This window comes from Neovison vison, chromosome 11 (assembly GCF_020171115.1).
Source record: "Neovison vison isolate M4711 chromosome 11, ASM_NN_V1, whole genome shotgun sequence".
In the NCBI taxonomy this organism is placed as follows: domain Eukaryota; kingdom Metazoa; phylum Chordata; class Mammalia; order Carnivora; family Mustelidae; genus Neogale; species Neogale vison.
The window spans coordinates 73,585,228-73,613,064 of NC_058101.1; the positions used below are offsets into that span (position 1 = coordinate 73,585,228).

At 37.0% G+C, this 27,837-nt stretch overlaps 1 protein-coding gene across 3 annotated transcripts in view; it reads left to right on the top strand.

Moving 5' to 3' along the window:
- The window catches only part of SLC7A11 (solute carrier family 7 member 11), a 76,475-nt gene extending 54,170 nt beyond the window's left edge, over positions 1-22,305 (top strand). Inside the window, exons 7-12 of one of the 3 annotated variants that reach the window (XM_044268082.1) lie at positions 2,473-2,596; positions 4,515-4,618; positions 5,480-5,576; positions 7,121-7,270; positions 8,513-8,690; positions 20,004-22,305. In XM_044268082.1, coding sequence (XP_044124017.1) covers positions 2,473-2,596; positions 4,515-4,618; positions 5,480-5,576; positions 7,121-7,270; positions 8,513-8,690; positions 20,004-20,071 — 721 coding nt within the window. In that variant the 3' untranslated portion in view covers positions 20,072-22,305. Of the gene's footprint in view, positions 1-2,472; positions 2,597-4,514; positions 4,619-5,479; positions 5,577-7,120; positions 7,271-8,512; positions 8,783-20,003 lie in introns of those variants that run through there. The other 2 variants (XM_044268081.1, XM_044268083.1) reach the window with 2 other exon arrangements.
- Positions 22,306-27,837: the final 5,532 nt, after the last annotated feature.

Sequence of the window (27,837 nt, forward strand, 5' to 3'; positions counted from 1 at the left end):
AAATAAAACTGCATTTTCAGTGACTACATGAGAAATACTGTCTTGCTAGGAGATTTGCAGTAAGCATATTCAACAGTTATGATTTCTCTGAAAATTAAGAGTGGAGAGATTGAGGATCCACACGCATGAGAGGGAGAGAAAGAGAGTACGCTTTCATGGTTAAAATGCTGTGACTTCCGCGAGGATTGATCAGCTGACTTCTGGGTTCCCGTTTGCCAGTTGTATATCCTTAAACAGCTATTTAGACTCTCTAAGACTTCATTTCCTCACATATTAAGATGGTGATGATGCTCCTAACTCACAGCCTTTTCCAAAGATTAAATGAGGCAAATATGGAAAGTACCTAATAAAATATCCGGCACATAACAGCCACCAAGTAAAAGGCAGCAGCTATTTGCTGTAGTTTTTGTCATTGACAAATGGAGAAAAAAAAAAAAAAAAAAAGTTGGATTTTTTTTTAGGATTCCTTCTGCTAAAATCAATTTAGAAAACTTCCCTCAGATGTACCATAATCTTGAAGCAGGAAGCAGGGAGGTTTCCTTGGAAGAGCTGAGCGGAGGCTAGAGTTTGCTGGGAGGGCCACAGCCCACGTTTCAGACTGACTTGTCCCTGCTAATTTGCACCACCGTACGATGTGACAGGACTGCCTGTCCCGGACAGGTTAGTTGCTTCACTGCACTTAACAATGTCACCTCAGTTTTTATTAACAGAAACTTTACACTTCTTAATCCCAAATCCTTGCAAGGAATAGAGATTCTCTCTCTCCCCCTCTCCCTCTCTGCTTCTCTCCTCCAGACAAGGAGCTTAACACACCATTTGGGATGTTATAAAAACAGAAATTTTTTAAATTTAAGTTTAAAATAATACTGCGAGTGGTTGAAAAGCTGCACATGTACCTTCATGTTTGCCTTCTTAGCCCTTTGCATTTACATCTCATCTTTCTTTCAGAGAAACAGAATTCATCTTTAATATGCTTATGCCACTTACTCCTTTGTATTTAATTGGCCTGGTGATTTCCTCTCCTTAAATTTAGCATTTATCAATCACAACTAGCAATGCATGTTATAGTGTTAACAGAAAATTCCACAGGACCCTCTTCACACTGGGGAAGGGGAACATCTGCTACTTTTATATTAGGATGCCAGGATTTAGAGGTCGATGTGTTTCCCTATCAAGGCTTAAGGCTTTGGGGATCAGGGGAAGTGTCAGGCTCCAAGCAGCATAATGAATGGCAGTTGCTGACTGACTAGTTTGCCCGTTCTCAACAGGGGATAGTGCTGTTCAGCATAATGAGCTGGGACTTCGTGTCCTAAACATACCCAGCTTGGGGAGTGAGGCAGGCTGTGCCTCTTCCTCCCCCCCTCGCCCCCCAGTTCTGAACTATATTTTCATCTTGGAAGAAATGATATTGAGGTCTTCATTAGTGGCACCCAGCAGGGTTAAGGCTCCATGAGGGCCGATAAGCTGTATGGCTAAAAAACCCATCAGCCTTTGTGCAGGGAGCTGAAGGTTTAAGTTGCTTGAACTGGAAAGAGTCTGAAGAGGTGATTATGTTAAGCAAGTAATGTGTATCGGTAACATGGAATCAAATTATTAGGGTCAGTAACTCCTGGCTTTCCCGGTGCATTAAATGAAGACATAACATTGCATTTGTGCCCGGTAGTTGTGGCTGCCACAGAGTGTCAGCACGGTCCGGTCATATGTACTTCACAGCATGTCACCTCTAATTTCATGGGATTATCTGCACTGGTGCTTTAATAGATACTCATGATCTTGAGCTTCCTTTGAACTCACAGCAGGGCAGTGCAAAGTCATTATTGCGAGCCCTTCTGTGCTTTTTGTGTTATATATAAAATTATCATTACTATCATTTGGAATGGTAGATACATCTTGCTCTCATACATTCAGAAATGTACAACTTATTTGCTGATAAGAAAGTTACTGAAGGGGAAAAGCTGAATGTGAAAGACTTTCCTGGGGTCTAGGATTAGAAAGGTGTTGAGACAGTAAATTAGTATTTGAAAGGTATATGGCCCCATGGTTCTCAAAGTTTGGGTCCCTGGCCAGCAGCAGCTCAATTGCAGAGGAACTTGTTAGAAATGCAAATCCCACTGAGTCAGAAACTCTGAGATGGGATCAGCAAACTGTGTTTCAACAAGCCCTCTAGGTGATGCATGATCAAGTGTGAGAAACGCTATAGCATTTATGGAGCACAAGAATGGGACGGACCTATGTGTTCTGGGGGTAGAGCAGCAGACAAGACAAATGAAATACCTGGTCCCATGACCTTATTAAATTACAAAGCACTCTGTAGTACTTCACCCTGTTAAAATATGCATACCCAACAGAGCCTGTAATTATCATACATACTATTTTATTCTTTATTTGAATCAGCCTGTTATCGGATCATCTTTGCTGTCAGAGAATGACTAACAAAAGATGACTAATAAACAATTCCTTTGTGCATTTCAGAAACATCCCCCTTGCCATATGTATATCCATGGCCATCGTCACCGTTGGCTATGTGCTAACAAATGTGGCCTACTTTACGACCATTAGTGCTGAGGAGCTGTTGCTTTCCAATGCAGTGGCGGTGGTAAGTCCAAGTTGGAAAAATGCCAATTTGAATTTAGGCTAATGAATTGATGCAATTTCATAGTAGTTCCCTCCAGCAGCAAGTGTTTTGAAATTCAGTAATCTTTTCTTGACCTGAATGATCATGAGCATTTAAAACATTTAGGGCACACCTTGGCATACTCCATTTAACTGATACAGCCCAAATCCTATATGATTTCTCTGCATTGTCCATTTCGTGTAAAACGTTTCCCCATATTCATGCTTGAAAACACATTTTTATGTGTGCATGTTGAATGGAAGATAGTGTTCTTCCGACATGACTTTCAGGATAGGTGGGCAGTTGGGCAGTTCCTGACTTTAAATGAAGGTATTTTTTGGCATGAAAATTGTAATTTATTCTGTACCCTTTCCTGTTTGTAAACTTTTCAAATGCTAACTTAAAGTCTTTTTTTCCCAACATACCACTTAAGGATTTCCAAGGGATGACCGTATATATTTGTTTGTTCTAGTATATTTTTCGAATACCAGTAATGGTATATTATTAATTTTTGGAAATATTGAGTTATTCAAAGTTAAACAGATGTCATTGCTATAGCACTTATCAGAATACTAAGGATACTAATGTGCAATTTAGCTCTGTAAGAAGTGGATACTCATAATTTTACAGCATTTTCCAAAATTTATTTGACTTCAGGACCATCTTTGCTTTCAAAGTTCATGTTATCGGACTGTTATTCTGTGACACATACTTTTTTTCTTTTTTGTATAAAAACTTAGCTGGTAAGGGGGCATTTATTCATGACCCCATAACAATGAAGGGTGAAAAAATAACTTCCCATCACTAGATGTCAGTTCTTTTTAAAATAGTCACTATTACCTCATATTGGCAATACCCATAAGGAGCAAATTATCTCATTTCATGTGAACCTATGTACGTGTCCACCCTATTAAAAAAAAAAAAAAAGACTTTGCCACAGCTATAATTCCTACCAGAAACCCAGTGTCCAGAGCTTGCTGATGTCAGGTCAATCATCTCAGCTTAGTAGAAAGGGCAGCATTTACTCTGTGAGCGTAATGTGGTCCATTAATTACATGGCTGCATCAAGGACAACTCGAAGAATCCCATGTAGTTTTTGTGTGTGTGTATGTTTTTTTTTTTAATACATCCTTTATGGAAATTTGCAGTGTTGCCTATGCCGTGGCATAAAAGGAAATTCCAGAAGTTTTGTTGTTTATCTTTCGTATTTTCTGTGGCTTGATTTTCCCAGACTTGTATTTATATCCTAGTCTTTTTATAGGAAGCCACAGAAGGAACTGGCAAGTACCTGAGAGGGAGGAAGGGACTCAATAAACAGACATTCAGCTACTGTGATTATTTGGAGCAAAAGATTTTCAGAACTGCTCATGTATGCAGTATAAATGATTGAGTCATCAGTCATGTCTCACTGGTACTTCTGTGTCATAACAGGAGGGCTGGTGTAAGAAACAAGTATCTGTGATACTTCTCAGTGGACGTTTGTATTTCACTATCAAAATGTGGCTTTCCAGGCTACAGAGAAGGCATTTTGCCGAAGGATTTCTGTCTCCAATAGGAGAACTTCTGAACTGAGCTTTTTCTACTTACCAGAATCAGAGAATGTGGATACCACAGTTGATAAAGATTCAATAAATGGATCGTTGCTTTTTGAAAGTGGAGAGAAGGTGCTTGTTTAGACCTTTGCCCATAGTTTTGCAAGAAGCAATGCCATGGTACTTGCTTTTGATTATTGTCTAAGAAGTTAGTCTGACCCTAACCAAAAAGAAGAACTATAAAACACACATGTATCAGCAGGCTAAAAGAAAGTCATAGAAGTCATAGAGCGAGTTTGGCCTAAATTGCTTCATTTTATTCCACTTTCTGGCAGAGCATTAATTTGCTTCGTTCTGTCTTTCACTAGACCTTTTCTGAGCGGCTACTGGGAAATTTCTCATTAGCAGTTCCGATCTTTGTTGCCCTCTCCTGCTTTGGCTCCATGAATGGTGGTGTGTTTGCTGTCTCCAGGTGAGTGAGTTCAAGCATTTCCAGAAATGCATTTCTGTTTTTGAGATTGGATGTGATAAGGGTAGGTTTAAAAAGAAAAGAAATAGTGCCTCCAAACCTGTTGTTTTTAAAGAGACATGTAAGATCGAAGTCTTGGTCCAAGTAGCAACAGCACGTCCCATTCTGCCCATTAGAGGGCACTGCTTGTCTACTCTTAGCCCATGCTGAAGCCAGGCGTGGAGCTTTGCTCTTTCTTTCTTTCTTTCTTTCTTTCTTTTTTTCTTTCTTTTTTTAACAGTATGTCTACAGAGTCTAACAACAGCATTTTATTTCTGGTGATAAAATCTTTCGTTTCTCTAAAGGTGACAAGAAAAAAAGTAGAGTAAGAGACACCAGAAATCACCACCCCATCATCCGTATACCTTTTGTTTTGATGCCAAAGTCCCTTTTATTTTAACATAAGATTAAGATCCAATCAGAAAAATGTAAATGGTGTGTGTACATGGGCATGTCTGTGTTTGTACATGTGTGTATGTATGTGTGCATGTGTTTGTATATTGGGCTGGATTGGATTGATAGGGCACGTACAATCCTAGGAATCCAGAGCTATTTATATGTAGCGAGAGCCATGCTGAGTCGGACGTTGCTATTGTTTCTCCTCAAAGAATAAGAGAATACGTTGGCAGATTTTATACAATTTGAAGTCAGATTTCTCTTGATGATTCTCTGCCTTACCTGAACAATGAAACGGAAGTAATCACCTCAGAAATGCCAAACCATTTGGTATCGAATTAGATGCAAGTTTTCTCATAGATTTCTGGATTTTTCCCTTTGAAATGATCAATTATACAGTCAATTCCACCCACATTTTTCTCCCATCAGGTTATTCTATGTTGCGTCTCGAGAGGGTCACCTTCCAGAAATCCTCTCCATGATTCATGTCCGCAAGCACACTCCTCTGCCAGCTGTTATTGTTTTGGTAATGCATATTAAAAAGTATACCTAGATATAAGCTTGAATAACAGGTTAGCAAGGAGGATTTCAAAGCAGACGTTAGATAGTGCTTTACTTTCTCATTCATTGCTGAACTGGCTCTGTGTGTACCTTGGTGGAGTTTGGGATGCAGGATATTTTCCATCGCTTCCCTTTATTCTGTATTTCCGATGCATATTTGATGCTATGGGGCAATAACCACACCACTTCTTTTTCGCCTTTGTTGAAATTTGCGAGGTCTAAGGGAAGTGATTGCCTAGGCTCCTGTCAGTGACCCAGAGCCACTCAGGAAACGATATAGAACAACGAGTCCCAATTCTGTGTACTGAAGGTAGAGCTAAAAGTCACAGTCCCCAAACACCTAGATGTACATCACAGTATCATAGGCCCCTTATAAGGAAATGCATGCAAAATTAACAGAAAAAATTGCTTGAAGTACTAGAGAGTGCAGGAATTCCATGATTAAAAGTGAGGTATTTGAGACCAGCTCTTAAAGAGAAGAAATAAAAGCACCCAAACTGAAATTTGTAGAATTGTGAAAGATTGTAGAGTTTTAGAATTCTTAAAGCAAAGTCTTTGTGAAGCGTGGGATACAAAAAAACTGCATAAGGTATAAAAATCCGATAATACCCATTGGCAATGTTATATTCATTTTCACCTACTATTTTTGTAACATTTTTGTCCAATGGACTCTGCTGTCAGGAACACCATAGAATACATTGGACATTTTGTTTCATGCATTTAATCTGTTTCAGAATGTTTCCTTGAAATCTCTTTGTAAAGTCTGCAGACTCTCTGCATGGAATCTGGAAGTTAACGTCACTTGTGGGAACAGAATGTATTATTCGGTGGAGAGGGCTTTCATTTTAAGCCTCTCCTATCAGTCGTGCTGTCCTTGGCATGCGCAGCTGCAGAGACTTGCTATGCTGATCTCTGAGCTCCATTCTTTTCTGTGGTCTTGAGGGTCACACATGGCCAGCACACGGGGAGAGTAAGTGTGGAGGAAGGAAAGGTCACTATTTTGCATTCAGGGGATGACAGAGTCACCTCGAAGTGGCTGTGTTTCATGCGTGTGCTTAGCCAAGGCCTTGTCAGTAACCATTTACAGAGGGCTTGGCAAATTTTCTAATTGGGTACCCTTTTGATTCTTTGTATTAGCTATTTGCTAATCATCTCAATCTCTGGGCCTTTAAATTTAAGTCATGGAATATCCTGTGTTTCACTCTTTGAAAACGTGTTCTCTTCTCTCAAATGAAAAACAACTAAGAACTAAACATCCATGTGACATTCCATCTGATTAAGTGGTAATGATGATGACCTTCTCGTGCCGTCACTGGTGCGTAATGGGGTATAAGAGCAGAATATAGATAGGAAGTTAGTTGAATATAGGCTTTAATCACTGCGGTAGTTTATCAGTATAAATATCATATGAAAAAGATGATCATAATGTTTAGTGATTTGATTGTTTTATCAGCTGTGCTCTCTTTTAACTCACCCAGCCTGGTCTCTCGCCCCCTTGCTTCCCCCTAGCACCCTTTGACGATGATAATGCTCTTCTCTGGGGACCTCTACAGTCTTCTGAATTTCCTCAGTTTTGCCAGGTGGCTTTTTATTGGGCTGGCGGTTGCTGGGCTGATTTATCTTCGATACAAACGCCCAGATATGCATCGTCCTTTCAAGGTAACCTCAGTAATCTTGATGGGTTTACATAAATCTTTCTTCTAATACCTAGTCCTCCCTTTGTCATAACTTGATGATGAGGAGCTTGGGGGGGGAGCAGCATCCTCTGGAACAAAATGTTTAACCCTTGCAGGTAGTGCCTTCATGTTGAATTTATTTGAGCTTGGAAAAATAATTCATCCTGGCATTTATGTGACGGACTCAACTCTGTATGTCACAGCTCTGAAAAGGGGTAGATACACTGGGCATTTGTTATGTTGCTTTTTCTTGGATGTGTCGAATGACCTGATATGTTCAAAGTGTGGGATATTTTTATCTTTATGCTAAGTAATTGTGGGTAGCCATGCTGAGAAAGAGGGAGTCAGACCCGTGTGGAATTGTCACTAACTGAAACTCTAAAAAGGATGCTGCTTTACAAAATGGGCGTTTTAAGTATTCTTAAATGTTATGACTTGGGACATTGCTCTCTTTTTACATTATATATTCTAGAAGAAATAAAAGTGTAACTACATAGGAAAGTGAAGGTGTATGAACGTATCACTTAATAGAATACCCTTTACTATAACTAAGCATTTCCTTTCGGGAGAGCTGACGAATATATTTCTAATCTCCTTTAGCCGTGAACGTTCATGGATTGATTTGACCTCACTGTTTATTTGCTTTTAAGAAATAACACAGATAATGTTGTCAGTCATGTTGTCAGAATTTGTTTCTAATTACATCCATTGTCTAATGTGAGCAACATCTTTATTAGCGGTTGAATAGGAGTTGGTCTGTTTTATTCCTGTCAGTTCTTATTGTGAGTCTCCAACAGAAAATCAATATGCACTGTAAGGCTTTAACATGTAGCAAGCAGCCCGTGCTCTTGACTCTACATTAAAGCAGATCCTAATCATAATTATCAAAGAGCCAACCTTTTAAAATCAGAAACATAAATCATAATTGTACTTCTCTAGTCAAACCATTTAAACAAAACATCTCTAATGAAACACACTTGTTTATCATCAGGTTTTATTCTATTTAAAGATTTATAAAAAATTTAAGGGAGTATGTTTGCTACATTCTCTGTGCCCTATCAAAAGCTGTTGCTGTTAAGGTAAGCTGGGATGGTGCCTATTACCTGCTCACGTGACCAGTGGGGATCATCCAATCCTTTGACTGATGTCCTTCTCTTGAATCCATCTTCTGTCTCTGGAACTGTTTGAAGTGATGTTTTTTTTTTTCCCCTATGCTCTATTCCAGGTGCCGCTGTTCATCCCAGCTTTGTTTTCCTTCACGTGTCTCTTCATGGTTGCCCTTTCCCTGTATTCGGACCCATTTAGTACAGGAATTGGCTTCATCATTACTCTGACTGGGGTTCCTGCATACTATCTCTTTATTATATGGGACAAGAAACCCAAGTGGTTTAGAAGAATGTCAGGTAAGACTTTTATACAGTTTCAGGACCTCTTGAGGGACCGTGTTGTAGAAAACCCATCTGTGTGTACATCCCCTCCCCTCCTTAAAGTTTAAGAATATAAGTAAGGCAATTGTTAGTTCAAATACATTATTGCATTTTAATTAGAACTAGGAGATGGAAAGTGGGTAAGATGTTTAGGGTACAGCTACTCAGTCCTTTCATATTTAGTTTGAGCTACTCTGATCACGTCTGAAGAGAACAGCTTTTTTAGATAGAATTTTATCAGCAGTTCTATAAATGACCTAATTGCTTTCCTAAATCCCTTACTAACCTATTTATTTTTTGTTTTGGGTTGAACTCAGTTTATTGATTCTGTATCATAACATGCTATTTGCTAGGTGATTATGAGGCTTGGCATGGAGTGAGACAGAGACCCACAGGGGTCCTAAATATTAGGGTTATGACACAACCCTATTTAATAGGCATGTAAATCACAGAAAGGTCATAAGAACAGCAAAGAACGATGAAGAGAAGAATAACAATTCACAATTAATGTGTGGTTTCCGTGTGTTAGCACAGAATATGACCTTATTTCTTCATTATAATAACCTTCTGAGGTAGCAAAAGTTCTCATCCCCATTTTAGAGATTTTTGAGTTATATCATGGAAGAATTCATGTGAGTTGTTCCAAGTCATGCAGATACTAAGTAGACCAACTAGAATTCAAACTCAGGTAGTGTTTTATTTTATAAAAATCATGCTGGGTACAGTGGGGATGGATTAGAGAGGATCAAGACTGAAACGACTCAGGATTGGTAGTAATCACAGTGACCCTACACAAGGATGAAGAAGGGTCTGAACAGGGACGGTGTTGGCAGGGTCCAAGAGAAAGTGAAAGCTGGTAAAGAAGAAAAACCCAAAGGGCTTGGTTACCAGGTAAGTTGGGGAAAGAGGAAATACAGGATATGAGTAGGTAGAAAGGGTGCCTAGGAGCAGTCTCTGTGGAAAGCCTGCCTCTCTGTCAGGGGCTGTGCTGAGTGAGGCCTTTCACTCACATCAGCTCATCCCATCTTCCACAGTTCCCTGTGTGAGATACTGTTTGTTCTTTCTATACCTGGTGGGAAACCAGGACTCAGAGAGATACAGAATTTATTTTTAAGTGTACAGATTTTAAACCATTGAGCTAGGATTTGAGCCCACATCTGCTGGACTTCAAAGTCCATGCTCTTTCTAAAGTGGGTGCCTGGGGGACAAGAAAGAAGTAAAAAAAAAAAAAAAAGGTAGCCTGAAGAACATCTATGTTCTTGCTGGTCAGTTTGGTGAGTTTAGTGAGTTTAGAAAACAACTATTGTTCTTATCTTTCATTTTAATTTACTTCTTTAAACATAATTAATTTTTAAAAGCCCAGTATGGAGTTCAGGGAGATTTCTGATATTTCTGGTAAAATGGTAAAACTGCTAATAAATAATGTCAGTGTTTATTATCACTTAGTAAAACTAAAAAACAAAAAAACCCTGAAATATGAATATATATCTCTTGACCCTCCAGTGAGTTACCCAAACTCCTTTAGAAGTCAGCCATTTAAAATAGAATTTTGCTACAACTCTTCATTAGCTTTTAATTGGTATTTGGTATCTTTAGACCTTATGCTACTATTTATATCTGAATTTTGTTTTCTAGCCAGCAACACTGACTCCCTGAAGAGGTATTACTCTCCTTAGTTGGGCTCCTTAAGGTTAACCCAGGCACACTGCTTGTCTGGCAGGGTATTTAATCTCTATTTCCTTTTAGATCACACTCGTTATCTGTGGAATATTTTTAGTTACATTTTCTCTGTTGCAGGCAATAGATATAGAGGCTTTCCTAAAAAAAAAAAAAAAAAAAAAAGAATCTAGTTTAACAATAACTATCCTGAGAATTGCTGTCCTCATTACCAATGTTGGGAACAGATTGGCATTCATCATTTCGAGGTCGGTGCCTGTGTCCTATTTTGGCTAAAGACATTTGAAACCCCTGAGCTCCATGGAGAGCAGGTGAATTGATGAAGAGAGAGCTAGTAGCCTTAGAATTGGATGAGGAGGAGGCAGAGGGTGATGAGAGAGCAGGTTCTGTGCTTTCTCCCTCGTAGTAGGCATTGTGCTCCTCCCATTGGGAGGCCGCCAACTCTAAACATCCTTTCCCATCACTACCATGTAGATATTTTTCACCCTTTCTTTGTCAGTGCCTACCAGCTGCCAGTTTTCATACTTGATCCTTCTTTGATAGTTTTCCATGCTTGTGTGATTTTGAAGGTTTTTGTTGCTTTTCCATCTCTAATGATGTTTCAAACATCTCCAAGGACTCCAAATTTAGTGTGGCCGTTTGTGAAAGCAGCCACGATGCAGTAGTCCCATAATGGTTATTTGGATCTCAAAATGCCATTAAGTCTTACCAGGGAGCATGGCGATTCTGCCTTTAAATTGCGAGCCTTGTAACCCTTTATCTTTATAGCCGCCTTGAAAGCGAGTAGCAAAAAACAACAATCCTCCATAATTTTGTTTGATTTTCCTCTTAGGCAGCATTCTTGTAGGAAAATAAAGAAAATTCGTAATATTTATTGCTGCAATAGCAAGTAGTTTCCTCGCCTTTGGCCAAAACAAAACACTCATACATAGACACACGGAACAGCGGAGTCCTGCCCACCACCTTGCCTCTTTTCCCAACTGCCTCCTTGTTAGGAAAAAGCTCAGTGTGAACTTGGAGAGCTTCTGCGATTTCATATTAGATTTTTGTTGGTGTTGTTGGGTAACAGTCTCTAGAATTTCTATTATCTTTTTTTTTCACCCTGATGTATATGAATGCATTAGCCTTCTGAAATGAGAGTTGATCAAAACATAACTCACCTAAGGGGCTTTCACAAACAATGTGAAGCAGATGAACAGCCTTCAGGAAATGGTGAAGAGCTGCTTGGTACAGATAGCCAGGCAAGTTCAGAACCGAGGATCTGAGATTTTCCGAGATTTGATGAATTTCTCTGGCCACAGGATGCCAGTATTGAACCACGGTTTGTTTGATAGCATTCCTAGGGTGAGGAGAAAATGTGCTCTTAAGGGAATAGTCAGATACACAGAACACAGTTCTCTGCCATCTGTGACAGAGTAGTGAATTTTTCTAGGTATTTATTTATTTACAGAAGCATGAGTTTCTCACCCAAGGAAAATTGGGGCGGACACCCCACTGACATACTCACATGCATGGAGGTAGCTAGACCTGGAAAACTCTGGTGAGGGCTTGCAGTAGGTGTTTGGCTTGGCTGTCTCCCTTTACCAGCCAGACCTTGTCACAGCTGAGATGAGTGGGATGACTGGAAGTCGGTCCCTCTTGATAAAACAAGATATGGGGGACAGCTGTGTTTAGGCAACATCTGTGATGACAAAGAATCATACTGGGGAGCACCAGCAAAATGGTCATAGTCCATTTCTGTAGACAATGACTTTGCAATTCCGGGGTCCTGACAGCATATGATGCTAATGGTGTATCATGGGTAACTTAGCTTATGAGAGATTCCGCACTGGAAGCTCCTGAGTGCATTCAACTGGCTCTTCACGAAGTCTGCAGTGCAGTATTTTAAATTAATTAAGCTTGCCTACATCTCTTGGGGGCCTAAACCATCTTCATTGTAAAGATCAAAGGAGACCATACATGTAAAAAGGTTTGGAAGCCTTTTTTAAAAAATAGAAAAACAACATACCTACGACTATTTTAACTATGACCTGTGGGGAAGATTGGTTTTGTGCTAATACTTCATAGAGTTACTCAGTTTGGCTGTAGATCCTGTGCTTGTACCAAGTGTGGTTGGGTAAATCCGATTTTGCAAGGTCAATTGTTTGAGCTGATTTCAAAAACTACTTTACTACTGAAAAGTAAAGCTAAAAATACTGCAATTACTATTTGGTCTTGTACCTTGCAGTTACTGAAAACATCGAGTGTAGACTCATTGGCTCAATTTTGTTTAAAAGAATAGTATCATAGAGGGATGCCTGGGAAGCTCAGTCAATTAAGCGTCTGCCTTCGGCTCAGGTCATGATCCCAGGGTCCTGGGATTGAGCCCTGAGTGGGCTTCCTGCTCAGCAGGAAGTCTGCTTCCCCCTCTCTCTGCCCCTCCTCTTGCTTGTGCTCTCTCTCTTGCTTTCTCTCTCAAGTAAATAAAAAGTAAATAAAATAGTTAATATATATATATTATATATTATATATATTATGTAGTATCATGGAGTTGATTATTCCCAGGCAAGACGTTTATATGAGCGTGGATGCAGTTGAATAACACATGCACCACATTTCTCCTGGGCAAGCAGGAAGCTTCCACAGAGGCTTATTTGTGTCTGCTGAGTACCACTATCTGACCCCATCGCTGTAGATGACCTGGAAGAAAAAGCTGGTATAGTTCCAATAGGTTACTCAGGGCCAAAATCTGTCACTGTGGCCAAACCTCCATCACAATGAGAATTTTTCAAATCTTGAGATCCCAAGAGAGAACATAGGAAAGTCATAGGAGAGAATGTAATAGGACTGATTGAACATGGAAGAAGAGAAAGGGTGTGGAGAACCAGAAGACAGAGTCTTTGGTCCCATATGTGCTGCTGAATAGAAGATCTAAATCAAGCTCGTGAAGAAGAATGTCACACAAGCAAAGCTTCAAGATCTCTAAGTTGCTAACCGTTTCTCTGGAGCTGATGTAGTGTTGTGACATGGGTAAGGAAGATATCTAAGAAAGCAAAGGACAGGGGCTCAGAACACAGAAACAGGCTTTCAGAAAAGGCTTTTGTTCAGTAGATACATGCATGAATAGTCTCTCATACACACACACTATACACACACACACACACACACACACACACAAATACTCAAATGTCAGTCATTTTAGCGATTAGTTCAGGGAGGAAGAGATGGAGAGAATATAAACTTAACTCCAGTGCTTTGCAGTCCAGCATTGCAGATGCCTAAAATCTCCTACTGTTTCAACCTATCAGATAGCCCTGGCTCCTTCTCGTATTACAAGATTCACATATTCCATACTATTGGTTAATACTTACTTTTCCACCATCTCTTTATCTCAGATAATTTTACCACTTCCCTTTTCTGTAAGCATGGACTTTTATTACTCTTGAGCACTCCCTGTGTTCCACCTGTATCTCAGTGTAGAGTACGCTGTAATAAATATTCAAGAAAGATTTACATGGAGTTTATCACTTGCCTGCACTGTGCTGAGCTCTTGATAATTAATGTGCGTTATAAAAATTAGTGTGTGGAGAAAAACAACTTTGGGGAACACTGTTATAAAGCAACAGATGAAAAATACATCTTCTTCTAGTGATGTGAAATACTGCTTGAAAGGGACCATTACAGGTGACAAGTCATGAAAGAGGAGAAACACTGCATGTCTGGATGAGAGACGATGTGGGTCTGAAACTGTTAAGATGATAGGCTCCAGAGGTTCCAGGATCAGTAACATTTTAGGGAGATTCTGTAAGGATTGATTACAAAGATTAGAGATGAACAAGAATGAACTCTGGGAAACTAGCATCGCAGAGTTCTAGGGCTGCCAAGATAAAATGACCTTAGAAATGATCCAGCCCACTGGTTTCTATATTTTAGTGTCTAGCAGAATCACAGATTTCTGAGCCCTGTCTTCAGTTTCCGATTTAGTAGGTCTGGGATATAGCACTTTGAAAAGTTGCATTTCTGATAACTCAGGCTATGCTCATATTCCTAGTCCAGGGATTATACTTCGAGAACTACTTTCTAGTTCAAGCCCCTTCTTCTTATTCTCTCAGTTATCTTTTTCATTGAGATATGATTTCCATTATGACATTATATAAGTTTAAGGTGTACAATGTGTTGATTTGATATAGTTGTATATTGCAACATGATTACTACACTAGCATTAGTTAATACCTTTTATAATGTCATTTATTTATAATTTCTTTTTTAGTGTTGAGAATGGTTCAGATTTAGTCCCTTAGCAATTTTTGTAATTTATTATATAGTATAGTCACTATGTTGTGCATTATATCTCCATACCTAAGTTTGTACCCTTAAGCAACATCTCCCCAATTTCCTAACCCTCTAGTCCTTGGTAATCATCATTCTACTCTCTATTTTAACAAGTTCATTTTTTGGATTCCATAATGTAAGTGGTATTATACAATATTTGTCTTTGTCTGAGGCATCTCACTTAGCATAATGTTGTTGCAAATGGCAGGATTTCCTTCTTTCCCATGGCTGAATATATTCCATAATCACATCTTCTTCATCCATTTGTCTGTTGATGAACACTTAGCTTGTTTCCGTATCTTGGCTATTGTGAATAATGTTGCGGTTAACCTAGGTGTGAAGATACTCCTTTGAGATACTGACTTCAGCTTCTTTGCACACATAACCAGGAATAGAATTGCTGAATCATAGGTAGTTCAATGTTTACTTTTTTGAGGAACTGCCATTATGTTTTCCGTAATGGTTACAGCAATTCATATTCCCACCAATAGTGTTCACATCCCCACCAATATTTGTAATCTCTTGTCTTTTTGATAAAAGCCATCCTGCCAGGTGTAATACCACATTATGATTTTGATTTGTATTTCCCTGGTGATTACTAATGCTAAATATCTTTTCATATACCTGTTGGTCATTTGTATATAATCTTTGAAAAAATGTCTATTCAAGTTTTTCCTCATTATTCATTGGGTTATTTTATTTTTTGCTATTAAGTTGTATGAGTTCTTTATGTATTTTGGATAACATCCCCTTATCAGACATGATTTGTGAATATTTTCTCTCATTCAGTAGGTTGTTTTTTTCAATTTGTTGATTGTCTCTTTTGCTGTGCAGAGCCATCTAGTTTAATATAGTCACACTTGTTTATTTTCGTTTTTGTTGACTGTGCTCTTGGTGACTTATCCAAGAAATCATTGCCTAGACCAACGTCAAGGATCTTTTCTCCTATTTTTTTTCTAGGAATTTTATGATCTCAGGTCTTACATTTTAATCTTTGATCCATTTTGAGTTCATTTTGTGAATGATGTAAGGTACAGGTACAAGTTAAGGTTTCTTTTGCATGTGGCGAGATATATATATATATATATATATTTTTTTTTTCCATTCCTCTATGTGCTTCTTTTTATGCCAGTACCATACTGTTTTGATTACTGTAGCTCTGTAATATGGCTTGAAATCAAGTATTGAGATGCCCCCAGCTTAGTTCTTCTTTCTCAAGATTGCTTTGGTTATTCAGGGTCTTTTGGGATTCCAAACTAATTTTAGGATAGCTTTTTCCTATATCTGTGAAAAACATCATTGGAATTTTGATTGGAATTGCATTGAATCTGTAGATTATTTGGATATGACCCCATTAGATCTGTGGGTCATGTGGACATTTTCACAATATTAATTCTTCAAGTTTAGGAACATGACATATCTTTCCATTTATTTTTATCTTTTCAATCTCTTTTATCAATGTCTTACAACTGTCAGAATACATGTCTTTCAACTCCTTGGTTAAATTTATTCCTAAGTATTTGATTGTTTTCAATGCTATTGTAAATGGAATTGCTTTCATACTTTTTCTTTCAGATAATTTGTTGTTACTCTATAGAAATACAATTGATTTGTATATGTTGATTTTGTATCCTGCAATTTTACTGAATTCATGTTAATAGTTAAAATAGTTTTTATTTAGTTGAGTTTTTAGGGTTTTCTGTATATGAGATCACCCATCTGTAGGGTTTTCTGTATTTGAGATCATTTTACTTCCTTCCTTCTGATATGAGTGCCATTTATTTATTTTTCTTATTTAATTGATCTGGCTAGGACTTCCAGTATATGTTTAATGCATCCTTACATCCCAGAGATACATCTCACTTGACTATAAGTATTTGATCCTTGTATTGTGTTGCTGAATTTTACTTGCTAATATTTTTGAGAATTTTTACATCTATATTCATTAGGAATATTGGTCTATGAATTTTTTTATTAATTTTTTTATTTTTTATAAACATATATTTTTATCCCCAGGGGTATAGGTCTGTGAATCGCCAGCTTTACACACTTCACAGCACTCACCAAAGCACATACCCTCCCCAATGTCCATAACCCCACCCCCCTTCTTCCAACCCCCCTCCCCCCAGCAACCCTCAGTTTGTTTTGTGAGATTAAGCATATGATTTTTTTTTATAATGTCTTTGTCTGACTTTGGTGTCAGCATAATGCTGACCTCATAAAATGAGTTTGGGGGTTTTTCTTCGTTTACAGTTTTTTGGAACAGTTTGAGAAGGATTAGTGTTAGTATTTCCTTGCAGGTTTGCTAGAATTACCAGCACAAACTATTTATTCCTAGGCTTTTCTGTGTTAGGAGGTTTTTTTTTTTATTACTGATTGAATCTCCTTACTTGATATTGGTTTATTTAGATTTTCTATTTCTTCTTGATTTAATCTTGGGAGAGCATATGTTTCTAGGATTTAGCTAGTTATTCTAGGTTATTCAGTTTGTTGGTATATAAGTGTTCATAGAAGTCTCTCATAATCCTTTGTATTTCTGTGGTATCAGTTGTAATGTTTTCTTTCTTTCTTTCTTTCTCTCCTTTTCTTTCTTTTTGAGAGGGGGACAGATGGAGAGAAAGGGGTAGTGAAGGGGCAGAAGGAGAAGGAGAAAGAGAATCTTAAGTAGGCTACATGCCCAGTGTGAAGTCCAATGCAGGGTTCCATCTCATGACCGTGAGATCAAGACCCTAGCTGAAATCGAGTCAGATGCTTAACTACCACCCAAACACCCCTCCTTTTTCTTTTTGATTTTATTTTTTGAATCCTCTTCTTAGTTAATCTAGATAAAGTTTTATCTTTTCAAATAATCAGTTCTTAATTTCCTTGATTTTTTTGTTGTTTTTCTGTCTCTATTTCATTTATTTCTTCTCTGATTAACATGAGAGTATTTTGAATTTGACTATAGATTCATCCTAACCAGTGAATTTTCTACTTTCGTGTATTTTCATTTAGTATACATATGGTTGAAGAACTCCCTTTAGCATTTCTTATAGGCGGGTCCATTGGCTATAAATTCCCTCAGCTTTTGTTTGTCTGGGAAAGTATTTACCTCTCCTTTGTTTCCAAATGACAGCCTTTCTGGATGAAGTATTCTTGATTGATGCAGCTTTTTTTTTTTTTTTTTTTTCCTTTGAGTCCTTTGACTATATAATCCCATTCTCTCCTGGCCTGCAAGTTTTCTGCTGAGAAATCTGCTGATAGCCTTACTGGGATATTTATGCCCATGGGAGGAAGCTCTAGTTAAGGAGTCCCTCCTTGGCCAGGCCCTCCTTGGTCAGTCATGCTGACCCTCAGAGCCCTCAGAGCAGTATTGGAGCTGCCATCCTAGGAACAGGTTTATATGAAACCATCACTGTGCCTGGATCCTGGGGCATAGGTGTGCTTTCTGTGGCTCTGACACTAATGTCTGGAGTGTGAGAATATGCAAATATCCCATGTAACTGGTACCTGGGTCTCAAAGACTCGCCACTATGACTCATCCTGGTAGGAAGGAATGCAGCAGTGGCAAGTGTCCTGGAATAACAAGATGCGATGGTAGCATAGCCTAAGGATGTGGGTGAAAGTCTCAATTCTGGCACCAGGACACTCACAAAATAGCAACAGCACAACTCTGGTAGTGGTCTTTTTAAGGTACATGTGGGGACCCAGGGATCTGGGCACAAAACAGTAGCAGCACTGACCTGGCAATGACATTTCAGAGCTGCAACCCAGGACCTGGAGGGTAGGGTCAAGGGCAGTAGTAGCGTTGTCCCAGCAATCATGGGTCAGAACCCCAACTTGAAACTTGAGAGGTGGGGCCCAGGGTAGTGTCAGTGCCCATAACAATGAAGAATCAGAACTGTGACCTAGAACCCACAGGACAGAGACCAGGGCAGCAGAGTCCATCTCAGGAATGACAGCTCAGAGTCTTGAGCTGAGATGGGGGTTCTTAGAGCAGCACAGTTCTGATAATAGTAGGCAAAGTATGACTCAGGACATACTAAGTGAGTGACATTTAGGGTAGTGGCAGTCCCTGGCAATGATAAGTCTGAGCGGGGACCTAGAACCCAGGGGAGGATTCAGGACAGTAACAGACTGTCTCAGTAATTATGGTTCAGAGTCTTGTTGGAGGAGGGCTCAGGGTGACAGTAGCACAGTCCCAAAAATGACAGCCAAAGAGTAACTTGGGATCCTGAGGGCAGGGCTCAAGTGAGGAGAGGTTGCCTCAGAAATTATGGGACAAAGCCCTAGTCTGGGGCTGGAGTAGGCAAAGAATAGTAGTATCTCCAGTCTTGTATAAGTGATGTGTTGTGGCAGCCAGTCCTTGAGAATGGTCACATCAACAACCAAGACCCCAGCAACAGCCCCAGCCTCTGGGACCAGATGCAGAGTGGGGGCACTCCAGGCTACTCCATCGGCTGGGACCAGTGTCATTGAGGAGGACCGTGGAAGACCTTTGTAGCAAAAGCTGCATACATCCACAACACTGAGGCTTGCTGGAGTTCTCCAGCTTCTGACTGAGGGTTGGCGTGATGCAGGCAAAATTCTTTCTTTACTTTTCTGGGCAGACATCCTCAATGTTTTAGCTCTGTCAGACTTTTGCCCCCTTTTCTTTGTTGTTTAGAATTTCCCTGATCTGTTATCTTCAGTTTATATCTGTTTATTTATTGTTCTTGGTGTATTTTTTGGTTCCCCTTGTCTTTTTTTGTTTGTTTGTTTGTTTGTTTTGTTTTGTGGGGAGGCAAGTGTTGGGACCTCCTAGCCCTCTATCTTGCTGATGGCACTCCTAAGTCCCTCATTCTGCAGATGAGGAAATAAGGCCTTGGGACATAATGTGTTTTACTCAGTAATATGTGACAAGTTTAAGGCCAGACATTGTAGTATGAGTCTTTTGATTTTTCTGAGGAATTGTTTATAATCTCATAGGTACTAAAATAATAAACTAATTTCAAAGGGAATAAGAAGTGTATTTTAAAAATTTATTTATCTTTATTTATTGCCTTGAAATATTTTCAGCCTCCTGGTTTATGAATAGAAGTTCTTATTTGAATACAAAATATTAATGTATTCTTGCTGAGAAGCCATCATGGGAAGTTACAGAAGTGACAAATAATTAATTGAGCATGATGAGATTCTAATGAAGTAAACAGTTCTTGAAAGTGCTCTACGAAATAGACGATTATGTGTTTTCAGTATTCAACCCCAAATAATTCACATTTTGCTGTTTTTACGCATTTCTCAGTTCTGTGCATGTTTAATTTCTTTTTTATTTCTTTGTAGATGGAATAACAAGAACATTGCAAATAATACTGGAAGTTGTACCAGAAGAAGATTGTCGTAAATTATGAATTAATGCATCTGAAATCTTGGCAATCTATTCTTGGCCTTGTGTCTGCCCAGAGGGCTGAAACAAAATGTGCATCTTCAGGCATTTTATGAAAATCCAGAGGATTGCAACTTTGGTGATGGACTAAAGGAATCAGTTGTTGCTATTCATATCTTTTAATGTGTTTAAGCTGGTTTCTAAGAAATTTAGTTATAACTCCAGGTAGTAACTGAAAGCAGATGTGTTATGCAAGTATTCAATGAGTTCACATGATTTTGGAAGTTCTGATACCTACGTGAAGTGAGAGGAAAAAGACTACCAAGTGAACAATTCCTTTAGTGATCTTTATAACATATCTCATCATGAACACTGAGATGTTTTCTGTGTATATGGCTTTTATAGAAATAATTTTTATATACTGTAGATGACTATACTGTGAAAAGTGTTTTCTGCTCTTCTGGGGGGAAAATTGTACGTCATCATTCTGAACTGAGGAAAGAAAGAAATACATTTTATGTTGGCATTGCATTGCTTCCTCTTAGACACCAACTTAGATATCACTCATCTTTTACTGCATTACACCCAGAGCATTCTGAACAAATGACAGAGAGAAAATGCCTAATTTTAATGAATACATTAAAGAAGAGCTTCCAGTGGCTATTGTTTATGAGAAAAATCCAGGAATTTTGTCTAAAAATTCCAGTAATTGATTATGTTAAGTTTTTTGTTTTTTTTTTTGCTCTTTATCAGGAAAACCCACTTTGTTTTCATGGCAGCCCACTTGATCATGAAAGGATGTAACATCTTTCTTAGAGAAAGCAATAGTCAATTTGTTATTAAAGCCTCTTAAGCACAATCATTTGTTTCCCTAAAACTTACCCCTTAATAATATAGCTAAAAATATGCATTTTTAAATCTTCAAATTGCAATTTCCTTATAAGACAGAAATCAACAAGAAAGAGAATACCCAAAATATTATGCCCAACCCTATAATCATATCTATTTGCAGTGTTAGTGATTATGAACAGTTTTTAATCTCATAGCTATTTTTACATGGTAATAAATTTTGACAGTTTGTACATTTCCTTTATATATTTTATATTCTGTTAAAATAGCTCTTCGGATGAAACTGTCCAGATTAATTAGGAAAAGGCATATATTTACATAAAAATTGAGGAAGAAATGTCACTGCTAAATAAGATTTACAACTGATGTTTCTAAAAATTTTCCACTTCTTTATCTTAGTTTTGTCAGTTATTTCCTCACCTTAATTATCATTCAGCTTGCAAAAGAGATAACTGGTAACAAATTCACTAAAAGAAGGAGAAATGTGTGTGTGTATTCAGACAGGTGTTTTTATGCTACATTTAGAAAATATTGTGGAATTTTCAAATAGGGTAATATAATGATGGAATGTGTAAACCATTATTTACATACATCTAAGATCAAATAGTCATACCAGAGTATGTTTCATCCTCTAATTTTAAAAGTAACAATTTTTGAAAGAACTACACTGATTAAAATCATTGAGCTGATACAGAGTTCATAGAAAATTGACCAAAGCAGAAATGATGATTTATAATTTGAGGCAATTCCAAGTCACTAATTTCAGTTTTTGCTCTTGATAACATTTAATACACATCCAAGATTGACATTGTTTTCAGCCAAACCTGGTGTTTGGGTCTTTAAGTGAATTCATAAAAATTTCTTCCCTTTTCTCTTACCATCTGGTTTTCAAATTTGATCTGTAGTCTCTGCTTCTTATATCCATTTGTCTGTATCTCTTGCCACTCTGTTGCTGAGGTAGAAATTGGTTGTGTTTATATTCCTTTTTTTTTTTTTTTTAACCGTCTAAGCCCATGTAATATAAACCAGAAAACTCTTCTTAAGGGTTTTTATGGGTTTTGTTTGTTTTTTGGTTGTTTGTTTTGTCTAAAAAAAAAAAAAGAATAGTAAGATCACATGGAGAGGTTTACATAGTTCTTGATTATTTCTGAGAATTATGTGCTTATAACCACAGTGACAGATAGGTCTCATTTTATTTTGTTATTTTTTGTTTTAATTTCTTTTCAAATATAACATCATAAGAGCTAATTAGCATGCATTTCATTATTTTTCCCATCATTTTAAAAAATTATTTTTTCATTGTTAAATTTCTAATGCTACTATAATTTTTAACCCGACAGTAACTATTTTTTTGTTTTAAAGATTTTATTTATTTATTTGACAGAGAGAGAGATCACAAGTAGGCAGAGAGACAGGCAAAGAGAGGGAGGCAGTCTCCCCACTGAGCAGAGAGCCCAATGAGGGGCTTGATCCCAGGACCCTGAGATCATGACCTGAGCTGAAGGCAGAGGCTTTCACCCACTGAGCCACCCAGGCACCACAGTCAGTAATATTTTTAAAAGTAATAAAGACTAAATTGTACTTCAATTTATTTTTAGGATACACCATGACAAGGTGCAGGGTTTCAATAATCTGGAAATCGATATTCATAATTTTTATTCAGATAATATCAAATCAAGACAACTCTATTTGAAAACTCTCCCGAACATAAATATGTATATTTTTATTTATACTAAGAAAAATTTTTTCTCATCTATTTAAAATTATATAGAGAGACAATTATATATAAACCACTACATTATACCCTCACCATTGTGGATATTCAAATGTTTATATACATATTATGAGTTTATTATAACACAAAAAGTAAAAGTGGCCAATACAGTTTAAGACAACAAATATACTATTTTCAAATGTACTACTTTTTGGGTAACATGGAGTCTCAAGTATTTAATTGTGAATTAAACGGATTTAGTAAAGACTTCCAAAGCTAAAACAATTTGATTTAAAAAATGGACTGATTCTCCTTATGCAATTACAAATATTTCAGTAAATGTTTCTTGACTCACTTTTATAAATGTTAGATTATTTTCCTCAGATTTTTCTTTGGTCAGTTGAGGAAAATTGGACTATTATGAATGTTTAGGTCGGCTGGAAATAGGTCTTGTTCTTATCTTTCTTCGGGAGATTAAAGATTTGTCTTAGAAAAGATGGTGGACTCCAGTACCCAACATAAATGTTAGGTGTGTGCACCCACAAATATACATGTGTGCTTATACTGTATTCTTTCCCATCTCTGCTGGGACAAAGTAGGATAGATTATTAGGTTACATTAGCAATGCATAGCAGTTTCTCTAACACTAAAACAGGTATGTCGAAACAAATTTCGTATTATTTTATGTGTCTGGTGAAAGTGTTTCCCCAGTTGCTATTTGGTATATTAACGGACAGTTAACCTGAGTATAATTACTTAACTCAACATAATTTTTATGAACCGTAATCAGTCTTCAGGAAACTCATTATTTTACCTCTATTTGTAGATGAATGTAATACCAACCAAGAAAGAGGGCATCTTTGACCTATAGAGGATTTATTATAATTGAGGTATAGGTTATGAGAATATAGAATACTGAAGGCCTGAGTAGCAGGAAATGAAAGATAGCATGTGACTGGAAGTAATGATATTTCGATGTAACTTATTATACCGCATGGTCAGAGAAGTATTAAAAATTAATTGTTGTGCGTAAGTGGATATCCCAAGTAACTAATGGAATGTGGCTTCAGTGCCCCTCACTTAGACATGTTCCTTCCTAATGTTGCATTTGGAAATTTATATGAATTTTTTTGCAGAAGATCAGAAAAATTGTATAGATTTCTGGCCCTACAAAATCTGCATCTGTCCCTGTGAGTATAGTAAAATAACTTCCATTACTTTTTCTAGTAGAAATAAACACAGGCCATTTATAGAATATATCTTTAAATAATAAAGTTTTGAGTTAATTGAAGTATCTATATATAATTTTACATGGCTCTCATGTATTTTTATATTTTGCGATATATAAGGAGAGCATTCACTTTTGATATATTTTATGATTCAGTTCTGAGTGACAGAAAAGCAACAAATAGGGTTTTAACTGTGATTATTTTTCTTAGGAAAGAAATATAGTGAGATTTGGAATTTGAATGCAGATGAATAAAAGATTGATTTTACTTAAATGTAATCTTGCTTCATTTTACCCAACATGATATGCTGTATGTTGGTGCTGATAATGTTTACAGAGTCACATTTTACTTTGTTAACAATTTTAGCAATTCAAAGTCAGGAATTAAAGCATGACATTGTGTAACTGGCAAGAAACTTGTGGCGGATATATAGGTAAAGAGACATCTTGACAGCTTCTGTTTACATAATTTATATGTAAGGTAAAAATTTATTACCTATAAGTGTATTTTAGGTTAATTTTCTCATAACAGTATTTTAAATGTATCTCAATATATATAATACCTCAAAGTAAACTCTAGGTAGTGTTAGTACTGTTTTTAAAAAGTTACCTTAACAGCCAAATTTTGAAGATAATCCTTACTTCTTTTTGTTGCATTTTCAAATTAGTTGGTGTCTAAAATGAATGCTTGGTCTATTTTTAGATTCACAACAAATTCACAAAGGTGTAAATCCCAGTCTCACAGAAAGTTCACCAGGTCTCCATGTTGTGAGATATTGTCTGTCTTTACAACCTCCTAAGGATATTAGCTTGATCTATTTGAACCATTTCTGTTTTTTCTTTTAAATGAATCCATAATTTCCTTTGTTTTATTTGTCATATTTTGACATGATAGCCTCAAGATGGGAGTGAATCTTAATTTGAACTTACACAATGACCCTAGATATCCTTAGTGTGAAACTGCCCCTTGGTTTATTTCCTTGAGAGTCCTCACCTCTCTTGTCTTTGTTACCATTGGCCTTAAAATATCAGTGGGAGATGGTTATCTCAATAGTTATTTATTACATGTGTGTACTTCAAGTACTTGGATCAAGGGTGCATTTATGTTATCAGTAACAGCCTTAACAGTTGTACAGAGAAAAATTCTTTCAAGAGAACTGTGGAGTAGTAGGCATCTGAGAGCCATGCAGATGGACACAATGGTTTGAAAATGAATATACTTGTTCTTCCCTCCACCTATACACTACTGACTTTTTTTTTTTAAATATGACTTTCAAGCACATTAATTTATTCGTTAGAAGACTTGTTTGCTGAGTCCTTCCTTATTACCTCTTGAAGTCTTTAAAGGTCATGCTAAAGCTACAGAAACAAACAAAAAGACTGAATCACAGTTATGTCTTTTGCAGAAGGGATTGTATTTTGAGCACCTTGGGTGACAGTGTACTTTGCACAAAATCTTATAGGAAAACTTATTAGGCCTTTGGGTGCTACATGTGTATAACTGGTTGCGTTGGGAGGGATTTGACTTAGATGATGATTGTGGAAGATAGACCTCACTTACTCCTACTAGTTAGCCATCTTCAGTACATGCTCGGAAGCTCATTTGTATCAGACCTGGAGGCAATGCAATGTGGTTCCTTGTTTTTGATTTGAACTGTCTTATTTCGAAAGATTTTGGAATAATTTTTTTCCCTAGAATTTCTCCTTCATTCAAAATTTTCATTTACTGACTAATGTAATATAAAGAAAATTATCTTAAAGTAAAATAATACTTTGGGGAAATTAAACAGATTGTTTCAAATGAATGTATGTGCTTTTAACAGAATAGGAGTAATCTACATTAAACTACTGTTGTTTTAAGGATTTCATACACTACCATATAGCACTTTTTAATTGCTCTGAAAGAAAAAAAAAAAAAGACCCCCATATATATCTATGGTTATCACATAAACCACAAGAATCCTCCAAAAATTTTAAGTAGTCTCGGATTTTTTTTTAATCCTCTCCTTGAAGAAATCTTTTACTTAATAGTTTTCCTTGTGGGTAGTATTACCAATGCTATAAATCTGGAACTAAACTGTTGATACTTAAATGTGAAAACCAGGTTCTTCTTTTGACATTATCCATGAACAGAGAGTGATATATGACTACTTTTTCAGGATATTTGAGGCCAATTTTATTTTGAACACAAACATGAGCCTCAAGTTTCTATTTCTTTTAGATGTGTTGCAATGTAATAGTAATGAGTTTTCAGTGGTACCCCTCAACATTTTGAAAACTGTGGAAACATAAGTGCTACATGTGTTGGGAGTTCATTGTTTAGTACCATGAAATATAGTCTTCTCTCTGTGCCAAATTGTGAACAGACATGTAGTTGTGTTTTATTAATATTAAATGTTAGCTACCTGTGTTTTTATAATAAGCACAAGTCAGAAAAAAGCAAGACAAATGGTGTCTTGCATTGAATGCTTGACAAACTTTATTTGTCCTACTTTTCTGACAAATATTTGACACCAGATTTCATAGAGTTTTTTTTTTTTTTAATGTATTGTAGGATGGATTAGGTGGTAGTGTTGCACTGGTAGAGATGGCATTTAGTTATTGACTCAGAATTCATGTCATGAATTTTTTGTGTCTTCTTATTGTATGTATATCTGTATTTACTTTATATAAAAATGGATTTAGTGAGCTTTGTGCTAAATCTGCCTAGTAACAGTGACTTCTTTTTCAATTATCAAGGGATAGAAAATATGTGTGTTGGTATGTTCATATTAACATATTATTAGGTACTGTATATGAATGTGTTTAAATGCTTCTGACATTATATATGGCAAGCATCAATAATTTGCACCCACGGAATCAGGTTAGACCAGTGGAAAAAGTGATAGTCAAAATCCTCTGGAGGATTGTGCTGACAGCCATCTTTTTGATGTATATTTCAATTGTAATTTATAGACCAGCTCTAACCCCTAACATGAATCTAGAATGCATTTGTCATGACCTTGTACCATTCCCCTAACTGAGGGGTGGGGGTATAGCATTTGGCCTGGTCATCTAAAATACAGGAACAGAACAATCCATTTGGGGAAGAATGAGCCTCAGTATCCTAAATGGTCCTCTTTTATGGTGGGGTTTCTTCACTCTGACAGTATGATGATAAAACTTGGTAAAGGGGTCTGTGTGTATTTAGTGCAAATTTTACACAATGTTTTATATTGATAAATGCTTAAATAGCAAAATCCCTTTTCTGTGTCTACATTCCAACCATATTAGGAGTACTGATTTATTTAGATATTGAACTATGAAACTATAAATGGCACAAAGGGACTTTCATGTGTGGATTGTGTTGTGTTTCTTAAGGTTCTCTGGCACTGATGCCTATACCATCATGAGATATGTGAAATAAAATGGATTTTTGTACAATTTAATGATTTCCCTCTGGGGAGAGTTCTGGTGCAGCAATTACACGCCAGATGGTGTTTATGGGCTATTTGTGTGAGTGGTAAGATACTATGAAATAAGAGTGCTTTCATCTGATGGAAAGTCTTGACACGTGTGTTTTTGTATGGAATAAATTTTGGTGCAATATGACGTAACTCAATTTTGCAATGAATTTAATTTCATTTGTATTATGTATCTGTATACCCATCATGCTTCTAGTTGCTTCAACCCTTGTATATGTATTTTTGTCCGTATTTTTTACTTGAAAATATTTTAAATGGAAATGAAATAAACATTTGATAGTTACATAAAAAAGTCATGTTTTGCTTTTTTTTTAAAGCAGTGTACATGTTTTGCTTTTTTTTTTTTTTTTAAACAGTGTACATCCCAATAAGTTGTAGCCTTTGGTTTGATGATTGGATTTATCTATCATTGATTCTGTGAATTTGTTGGGTATTTCCCTTGGCATCAATTCTCTATACAAGAAACTGAAAGTGGTGGCAAACACTACAAAGACTACAGACATTCTTCTTCCTTAATGGATTATGTCCATCTGTGC